The sequence below is a fragment of the Chiloscyllium plagiosum genome, chromosome 16 (assembly GCF_004010195.1).
Source record: "Chiloscyllium plagiosum isolate BGI_BamShark_2017 chromosome 16, ASM401019v2, whole genome shotgun sequence".
Classification (NCBI taxonomy): Eukaryota; Metazoa; Chordata; class Chondrichthyes; order Orectolobiformes; family Hemiscylliidae; genus Chiloscyllium; species Chiloscyllium plagiosum.
In genome coordinates this window covers 36,445,790-36,456,478 of record NC_057725.1, presented here as the reverse complement: position 1 = coordinate 36,456,478, position 10,689 = coordinate 36,445,790, and the positions used below count along the sequence as shown (strand labels likewise).

Below are 10,689 nucleotides of genomic sequence, written 5' to 3'. Positions count from 1 at the left end.
GCTGGTACAATTGCAACATTTAAGAGGCATTTGGATGGGTATATGAATAGGAAGGGTTTGGAGGGATATGGGCCGGGTGCTGGCAGGTGGGACTCGATTGGGTTGGGATATCTGGTCGGCATGGACAGGTTGGACCAAAGGGTCTGTTTCCATGCTGTACATCTCTATGACTTGATCGCATTCAATGTATAGCTTCTAATTACAGGTTTTTTTTACAAATTTAATTTTAAAATTTCACCACTATCTTGAATCGGTGTCACCAAAGTACTAGCCTTGGCCTGAGAATTACTAATCCAGTGGCATTCCCACTACATTATCATCTCCCAAATATTTTAAGTTTGGGGAAAATTGAACTCACTCATGGCTTAATAACTGAAGGCACAAAGGGCTCTCCTTTCTTGAAGATGTTCATTACCGGGTACCTGGATATAAAAGGTGACTTCTGACTTCTCAGCAAAGCTATACATGTTAGTGCAGTCCAGTTACTGGTTGCCTTGAGCTATTTCATTATCAAAGGAGCTGCAAATGGATCTGAAAAGAGTTATTCACAAATTAACCAATTTAAGCACTTATGCCAAGGGATATTGAAGCAGTTCTGGAAAATGGTTGATCTAATTTCCTTTCTTGTCTGAACTAAGCAAGAAAATTTCCTAAAAGTCAAAAAGGGATTAAAAAGACAAAACATTAACATACAGTTAAACAGATCAAAAGCTAGCAGCAAAATAATTGAAAGCCAACTATGCATTTAAAAGTGAGGTATTTATGACTACAGTATTTTTTTCTAGTCTGCAAAAGCAAGCTGTTTTCTGTTTGCAAGCACACAGTCTAATCTTGTATCATGCAATTTATCCACAGGATGGACTTAAATTCTGGTAATTTAAGTTTGTCTCTCCAATTGAAATGCAGGTTTTACGCCCTACTGTGTTTAAAAACCATTTACAACTCCCAGACAGGCAACTTTTTTTGTTGCAAAAGACAAAGCCAAGTCTTCGGAGTAGGCAACTTAAAATATTAAAAAAACTAACATTCATGTCAGCCATGACATTACGTACTGGATAGTTAATTCCCTAAAAAAGCAATTTGAACTGGAAGTGAAACAGCTTCATCTAAGTCAGTCACACATACAAATTCAAGCCAGTTTTCTAGAGTGAAGTACAGTTTAAAAAAATTCAAAAGGTTGAATGGCAAAAGGAGGTAGCTATTCCATAGTTGTGGTACATCAACCACATACTCTTAGCTTGCCTGGAAATCCTTGGTCCAAACTAAATAGCAAGTAGTGCAAAATAATCAAGTGTTTATGTAAAATAAATATTTTGTCTAGAATGTCTTGGATATCACAACATAACTATTCCAGGCAATCAGCACAAGTTACCATGAACATGTTTGAATGTATCAAGTTCAAAACAGGTTTCTACAATTTCACAGCACATACTATCCACATTTATAATGAAAACACGATAGTGACTGCATACTGATTGCAGTTCGGCAATTTTGTTTTGCATTAATTACTGATCACAACCATTTTTAACAAATAAGTCCAATCTCGAATCAGGTGACATTAGTTTCACTACAATGTTGGGATGTGAACACAAGATTAGTTACGAAATAATGAAGGAGAAGTCGCATGGCTAGTAATCAAATTGTTTTAGCTTGGCTCTCAGTACACTTGCCTTTGAATCTACAGGCCATGTATCCGAAGTTCAACCCCAGGACTTAAATATACACACAATCTCAACTGGGGTAAATAAAACACATTCATCAACTGCATGCAGCTCTTTTAAGGCTGAAGCACAAGTCTTTGAATTATTTTTTCCGATATAGTGCACACACTCCTGCTGCGAGAATGGAAAAAATAAAACATCAACAAACCATACCAGAACAGTTGTTCTTTCGACCTAGTTAAAAGTACAAATGATTACTTGGGAAATGCTATTTACTACAAAGTTGCTCAGGAATAATTTGTGGTATTCACTGCCAAGATACAACACAACTGAAAATTGCAATCCAAATTTAGACTTCAAATTCAATTTTCAGAAGCCAACTGATCAACTTTTTTTTCCAAATTAAAACGGTTGTAACCACACCTCCACCCACAATGCATTAAATTTAAAAGTGTTACTTTCAATACTTTAATTTAAATCAAATTCCAGCAAATTGCACAAGCTGTTTTTACCAAGGCAAAGAAGCAAACTTGACTGAGAATTTTTCTTTCCTCTCTCCAACAACTGACTGGTTCATATAATTTTTAGAATCATTTTGATTCATTTTATTTCACCTACCTGCCAACCCCAAGGATTCTGAATAGAAGACAATGAAATGTGTAGAATTGAACAAAAGAGTCAATAATTGCAGTTATCACTGCCAGTATTAGCCACAGTAACCTTCAGGATTTTTATCTGGAAAATATTCCAGACATTTATACATGGAAGAAAAACTTATTCAGGTGTATGAAACAAAGCAGTCATAATAGTCCAACATAATGAAACTCAAGGATTGCTAAAAGTTTTAACATTACAGTCTACACTCAGCATAATTTCATAAGTGATCCATCCTCCTATTATGTCTCTTACTATGCAGTCACGATTTCTCCCACCATTGCAGGACTCAACATTTCATCCATTTGCAAGACTAGCCATAACATTTCTACCAGCATATTATGCACAGAGTACTGACACTGAATCACAATGTTATTAGAGAGATAAAGAGAAAAGTTTGTGCATGATAATGCTGTGATATAGAAGCTGACAACCGACAAATCCAGAAAAAGCTAGGATGCACTTCGTTTTACTCGAAAAATAGCTCTGCAGTTATACCTTGATTTGGTACTCGAAACCAGGTGACTGCAAAGCAATGTAAAAGCAACTTAAGTTGTTATTTTATGACAGAAAAGCTAATTTATAAAACACTGGCCATTTATGGTCCATATTAGAATATCAGTGCAGTGTGAAGCAAGTTCTCCATCCTTGAAGGGTGCCATTGTTGAATGTGACACTAACTTGCCCCATTTGTGAATCTGGTTGGCAGTCAAGATCACAAAGCATTATTCAAATAAGGGGAGAAGGGTCCCCTAGTTTCCTGGGCAACATTCCTTCTGTAATCAATGCTTGCAAAAACAGTAATCAACTGATCATTTATTTGGTTATTGTTTCATAGATTTGCAGAAATCAGTTGAAGCATTTGTGCAGAGACCTAGCTGGGGAAACAGACATGTAGTTTGACATGATACAATCAGTCCAATGTAGATGGTGGTACAGAAAAGGTAAGGATCAACTGTTAATGGGCAGCTTGTAGATGAGGAAAAGTAGGAATCCAAGAACAGGTCTTTTCCAAAATGTCTACAGGTAGCTTCACGGAGTGAGGAGCATTACTCTTTATTTGGAACAGGAGAAAGCAAGACAATGCTGCAGTTCAAACAACAAAGGAAAACTACATCATCTATGTAGGAATCAAGAGCAATGGTACACTTGATTGCCATCATGAAGGATGCATTTCTGAGACTTGAATTAATGCATCTTTAATCCAACAAGAGAAGCTGAAGTCAAACCTTTCAAGAAAGGAATATCTGAAGACACAGGCAGAGGAGTCGGGAGGAAACAATATGCTGAAGAGAGAGTGAAAACGGTTGAGAGAGATGGTTGAGAAATAGAAAATTCCTGAAAACTCATCTTTGACAAGGCTCCTATAAAACATCATCGAAAATTCAACCTCTGATGGAACTTGCCGAGTCCAATACCTCAATCTGTCAAGTACGTGAGATAAATTCCTTTTCTTTTCCTCTAGCAAAGGGAAGATTGACAGAATCAGTCTGTTCATTCTCCGAGGTATAATTTCATACTTCAGGATCATCTTTATAAATCATTTTGGCATCCTCTTCAATATCATACAATAACAAGCACTAAACACAGTACTAGTATCAACCCACCAAAACTTGATACAAGTTTAACATAAAAATCACTTTTCAATTTTCTTTTCCTCAACAAACCAACATTGGAAAAAATTGTTAAACCGTGTTGTGACTTGGTGATTTGTATATCAGTACCACTGCAGCACACCGCACCTCCACAACCTAATCTTTCTCAGCAAAATCGAATACCTCATTACCTATGATTAATTGGTACAAATTATATACCCATTCTGCAAGTTCACCATTTTTCTTATGGCTATTTTGTGCAGTATCAATCTCTACCCTCCGATTTCACCCTCTTCAATGCCATTTACACACTTAAATTCGCTCTTGATACACAATTCAAAATAGTGTAAGAAGTTGTTCCAACAGGGATTCTTGGGGAATCCCACTTCTCAAGTTCTGCCATTTACTCTTATTTTCTATAGCCTTGCAGCAAGCAAACCAAATGTACAACAATGATAAAAGATATAGGTACACAATCCTTTAACCGAAATCAGAAAGATCTGTGTGGAGTGTCATTTCGGTGTGCAAACAGGTGACCAAATCCACACCCACTTGAACCAAGTCACTCAGTTGTGAAGTGGCAGTGTGGCCCAGCACTGGCAGGCATCAATTGTGTCTCAGCGCTCATTCTATTCACACGTGTGTCTGCTGTTAGGTAGTTTTTTTTATTTCACTGTGAAAACGTCATTTATTCTGAAACCCAAAAAATTCTGAATTCCAAAAAACAACTGGCCCCAAGGATTTTGGATAAAGGATTGTGTACTTGTACTAGGTTTTTGCAAATACAGACAGGGTGTAAAAGACGACTTTTATGATCATTTAAAAACCACAAGTCTGGCCTCAATAAGAACTGTATCAAAATTCTGGACAATGCTTCAAAGAATGTGAAAGAAGTAGATTTGCTTTAAAAGGAGTCTCGTAATGGGGGAAGCTATATTTACATGGAGACTAAAATCAGCTGCAACTTCTCTGGAGTAGTGATAACACTCAAATTAGAAGAGGTCCTAATAATGTTAAGTAGCTGCTTATTTACTCTATTATGATCTTTGGTAAGAACCAGAGATGTGCAGATCCAAAACAATTTACTGAGGTATGATAATCTGGAATGTTATTTCTGAAAAGATGGTGCAAGGAGATTTAACTTAAAAAGTTTAACTTAACAGTAACTAAAAAAGAATAACATTACAAATGGGCCTGGCTAGGTAATGATACTTGCAATCCAGATCAAATGACCAAATGTGTTATTAATTTGGCTACAAAGCAAGGTTTCTTTTAAAAAAAGTAAAAATTATGCAAGTTTTGCACAACTGCATGAGTACATACAAAATATTAAGTTACAAACATAGGAAACACCAAAAACTGTAGTAAGATTTTAAACTACATATGTAATACGATTGAATCTGCAAGCATACATGATCACATCAGCAACTGTTCATTTTTTCCACCCCTGCCCCAATTGCAATAGCTCATCAATGGGTAAAAATATATGCATGTCAGGAGCCTTCCTGCCCCTCATCCAAGTTGCCAGTTGCAACCATTTATATTGTGCAAGCTAGCAACCTGCAAACATGTTAATACACAGAGTTTGGTATTCCAGTATTAGCAACACAGTGTGCTGATTGTTACATTCAGAGCTGCCTAGTCATAAGGGCAGAGATTTTTACAAGCTTTACAATAGGTCACTCAAAACTGTTCAAGGGTCACAGTCACTTGGAGACTGAGTGCCCAAAAAATGCTAGCAGCAAGCTCCGTACATAGTAAGAAGTTCTGCTATTATAACGTGCTCGAGCTCTAAGGAGACTTAGGGAGGAGTCTCAATAGCAGTTGGACTGCTCTGTGGACTCAAGGAAAATTGTAATTGCACCCACGTCCACCGGATGCTCTCTCCATACATGCACCACCCACTACCTGAAATAATTGCCCCTCAGGTCCTTATTAAATCTTTTCCCTCTCACTTAAACCTACGCTTTCTAGTTTTGGACACCCCTACCCTGGGAAAAAGACCTTGGCTATACAGCCTATTCATGCCCCTCATGACTTGATAAGCCCCTCTAACATTACCCTTCATAAATCAGTGAGCGGCAAGCAATTAATATTTCAATGCAGCTGCAAGACAGACTTCAAAAGCCCAAGAGCAGTATTTACTTCGTGCAGTTTTGAAAGAAAATCTGCCAGAGTAGGTGCTGGAATGCAGTTTCATAAATTCAAGGGATTATACATTAACGATCTGGATGAAGGAACTGAGGGCATTCTGGTTAAGTTTGCAGATGATACAAAAGATAGGTGGAGGAGCATGTAGTATTGAGGAGGCAGGGAGGTTGCAGAAAAATTTAGACAGGTTAAGAGAGTGGGCAAAGGAGTGGCAGGTGAAATACAAATGTGGAAAAATGTGAGGTCATGCACTTTGATACGAAGAATAGAGGCATGGACTATTTTCTTAATGGGGAGAAAATTCAGAAATATGAAGCGGAAAGGGACTTGGAAGTCCCAGTCTAGGTTTTCTTTAAGGTAAACTTGCAGGTTGAGTCAGTAGTTAAGAAGGCAAATACAATGTTGTCATGCATTCCAAGAGGATGAGAATGTAAAATCAGGATGTGCTTGAGGCTTTAAAAGGCTCTGGTTAGAGCACGTTCAGAGTACAGAGAGAACTCTTGGGGCCCATACCGCAGGAAAGATGTACTGGCCCTGGAGCGGGTCCAGAGGAGCTTCATGAGAATGATCCCAGGAATGAAAGGCTTAACAATTGAGGAATGTTTAAGGACTCTGACTATACTCAGTGGAGTTTCGAAGGATGATCAAATTGAAACATACAGAATATTGAATGGCCTAGACAGAGTGGATGTTGGGAAGAGGTTTCCATTGGCAGGTGAGATGAGGATCAGAGGGCACAGCCTTAAAGGGAAAACCTTTTTGAACAGAGATAAGGGGAAATGTCTTTAACAAGAGACAGAGTAGTGAATTTGTGGAATTCATTGCCACAGAAGGCAATGAGTATATTTAAAACACAGAGATAGATAAGTCCTTGATTGTCAAGGTGATCAAAAGGTTATGGCAAGAAGGCAGAAAAACCTATCAGCCATGACTGAATGGCAGAGCAGACTCGATGGGCCGAATGGCCTAATTTCAGTTATATCTTCGGAAGTATAATTTCCAGAAAAGGAGGGTATTAGAACATCAGTCACTGAGGCACATCATGATGGAATGATATTAGGAAGAGTTCCAAAGCTCAGTTTTCAAACAAAAAACTGAAAGAAAAGCTTTGTAAAGTTTTAATTAGACTTTATGACCCACTGTCATGACTGTCTGAGGGACTACTGAGAAATCTGCAACACATGCCTTAGCTACACATTACTCAGGAAAGTTTTTTTTAAAAACACAATCTATGAGACGTCTACTCTCAGTCAAAATTATCTTCAGGTAGATACGTGTTGTGGTTACTGCCCTAATTTTGTATAATAAACTTGACTGTTGTTTGTACCTGGGCTGTCAAACTTTGTCTACTTTTGAAAAAAATCCAGGTGCTAAAGCACAACAAACTTGACTGCATGGTCTGGATCCTAACAATGTTTCCAAATGGGCATATATAGGCGATTTCATGAATGTAAATAACCATGCTATCACACTATGTACAATTCTACCTGCATGTACACTTTGACAAGAACAGAGTGATAAGAGTCTTCACACGTGAGCACTGACTGGAATTACTTTGTTCTCTTGCCAAGAGGTGTTGTATTAAGTGCTTCTGACCTAGATTAGTTCACTCAGACCAGGGCAGCAATTGAACATGGGAGTTTTCTTCATCTGCACGACAGAGCTTAAACTATTGAGTAACTGGGAGGGCCATCTCAAAGCTTATCATGGAGCACATTGCAAGGTTATTTCAAATGAGGAAGCCAAGATTTTTTAAACATCACTAATTTACTCCATGTAAAATAAAATAGCAAATTTTGAGAAGATTTGTAGCTCAGGTTGAGGTTTCAGATTTAGGTTTGCTCGCTGAGCTGGAAGGTTCATTTCTGGATGTTTCATTCCTCTACCAGGTAACACCTTCAGGAGGGCCTCAAGCGAAATAATGCTCAAAATTCCTGCTTTCGATTTATATATTTGGGTTTCTTTGGGTTGGTGTGGTGAAATCACTTACTGTTCCTTTTCTCAGGGGTTGGTAGATAGGGTCTAACTCGATGTGTTTGTTCAGTTCTGGTTGGAATGCCATGCTTCTAGGAATTCTCAAGTGTCTCTCTGTCTGACTTGTCCAAGGATGGATGTGTTGTTCCAGTCGAAGTGGTGTCCTTCCTTATCTGTATGTAAGGATACTAGTGTCATATTGTGGCTAGTTAGTGTTCATGTATCCTGGTGGCTAGTTTTCTGCCAGTTTGTCCAATGTAGTGTTTGTTACTGTCCTTGCACAGTATGTTGTAAATGACATTAATTTTGCTTGTTGTTTGTATAGGGTCTTTCAAATTCATTAGCAGCTGTTTTAGTGTGTTGTGGGTTTGTGGTAATTTGTTGGTAAATTAGTGATGTTTAAAAATCTTGGCTTCCTCATTTGAAATAACTTGCAATGTGCTCCATTTTGTGGGCTACCATGATGCCAAGGGGTCAGAGTAGTCTGGCAGTCATTTCCGAGATGTCTTTGACGTAGGGGTGAGTGGCTGGGGTTTCTGAACGCATTTTGGTTGCTTGTTTGGGTTTGTTGCTGAGAAATCAGTGGACGGTGTTCACTGGGTACCCATTCTTTTTGAATACACAGTATAGGTGATTTTCCTCTGGTCTGCATAGTTCCTCTGTACTGCAGTGTGTGTTGGCCTGTTGGAATAATGTTCTGATGCAGCTTCGTTTGTGGATGTTGGGATGATTGCTTCTGTAGTTCAATATTTGTTCCGTATGTGTTGTTTTCCTGTAGACGCTGGCTTGAAGTTCCCCATTGGCTGTTCGAACTATTGTGACATCTTGGAATGGCAGTTTGTTGTTGTTTTCCTCCTCTTTATTGAATTTTATGCCAGTAAGGGTATTATGGATGGTCTTGAAGGTTACCTCCAATTTGTTCCATTTAGTGATGATAAAGGTGTCATCCACGTAGCGTACCCAAAGTTTGGGTTGGAAGGTTAGCAGAGTTGTTTGGGTCTCTGCATTACTGCCTCTGCTAAGAGCCCTGATATCAGAGATCCCATGGGTGTTCCGTTGGTTTGTCTGTAGGTTTTGTTGTTGAAGGTGAAGTGTGTGATAAGGCATAGGTCCACTAGCTTGATGATCCTGTCCTTGCTGATGATGTTAGTGGTGTTTGGTGTATGTCTTTGGGTCTTCTAATAATAAAACTTTCAACATAAATGGCAGTACCTCTAACATAGGAAAAAGGGGATGCGTACTCCAGTAACCAACTTCAGGTTTCAAGATTTCACAAGATCTTTCCCTGTTTAAAATAGAGATTGCAGTGCTGCAAAAATGCAGCATAATAAAAACAATAGTCTGTTTCAAGAAGGGCATTCATCTCAACAATTCTAAATGAACATTCCCACACCATGTGTATGACCTGGAGTTTAGATTAGACTTTGAGATTAACTGACTCAAAACAAGTTGATAAAAGGCTGCCTGCTGTTATGAGCACCACCAATATGGTAGAATACATTAAAAACTACAAACAATTGAACAAACTGGTTTAATTTTTTCCCAATTTCAAGTTAAGCAAATAAAGTTCTTACAAAATCACATTTTGAAAATCAGCCAGAGACCCCACCATTATCTCAGTTTCCTTTTGTATTAAGAGAACAGACTTCTGTACTTTAGGACAACCTCCACAGATACCGACAAAATAGCTCAACATCCTGAAGTAACAATTCTAGTAGTAATATAATCATAATCCAAATACGCCACAATAAAGATTTATTTTTGCCCTGATGACAAATTACAGTTTCCCAATTTAAAATCTTTTCACAAACACCAAGCTAACTGTCCCATGATAATTAACATGAACATTTAAATATTTGTGAATTCTGAGAGTATTTACCGTGTAGATAAGGCTGATGGCAAGTAAAAAGGTTTGCATAAATTTTCTGAACCACATCAGCAAAAAATTCCAGAGTAACAAAAGCAAACCTGCCTGAAATTATTCTTGTTTGCATGAGTATTCTAATGAATGATGCAGAGTAAAAACAACTTCAACATTTAACTGTTGACATGCAGCATTCCATCACCTTAATGCACAAGGCATCTTTTGCAGATTGCACAGTTAAATGAATGCTGGTGTTTTTCTCTTGTGCTGCCAAAAGCAGGATACCACAATTTAAACAAAACAAGTCGATTTGAAAGACGTGCCGAACTATGTCAAAACCACAAACATGCTGAAAACAGTGCGCTATTGATCAACGTTGACTAGGAGGCAAGAGGTGTGTGGATTTTAAGTGTCAAAAGGCTATATAAACCACCCGGTGTTTGAAATCCAGAACAAGCATTTTTTTGCAAATATTGCCATTAAGATTAAGGAAGTTGGTTAACAAATACATTGTTACAAATAGAACCTACGGTATCATACTACATGTTAAAAACACTGCTCGAGAGAAACATCTAAACTTGCTCTGAAAAGCACAACCAATAAACCTACGAGAGGAAGATAATTTCCAAAGCCTTATTGCTCTTGGACCCAGGCATTCAATCATTTGGAAGGGATCCAGTAGCCTTACACTTTGTAACTGTAGTAAAGACCTAAATGGTCAGCTTATAACTCAACAGCTAACCACCCAATTTCAGGTCAGACTTGAAATATTGTTATCTCCTTAAAGATG

At 38.1% G+C, this 10,689-nt stretch overlaps 1 protein-coding gene across 4 annotated transcripts in view; it reads right to left on the bottom strand.

Annotated features, from left to right (window-relative positions):
* The window catches only part of rras2 (RAS related 2), a 111,504-nt gene that overhangs the window by 59,761 nt on the left and 41,054 nt on the right, over positions 1-10,689 (bottom strand). Inside the window, exon 1 of one of the 4 annotated variants that reach the window (XM_043705819.1) lies at positions 9,915-9,986. The exons of the other annotated variants lie outside the window; for them this stretch is intronic. Coding sequence (XP_043561754.1) covers positions 9,915-9,971 — 57 coding nt within the window. The 5' untranslated portion in view covers positions 9,972-9,986. Of the gene's footprint in view, positions 1-9,914; positions 9,987-10,689 lie in introns of those variants that run through there. 4 annotated transcript variants of the gene reach the window in all.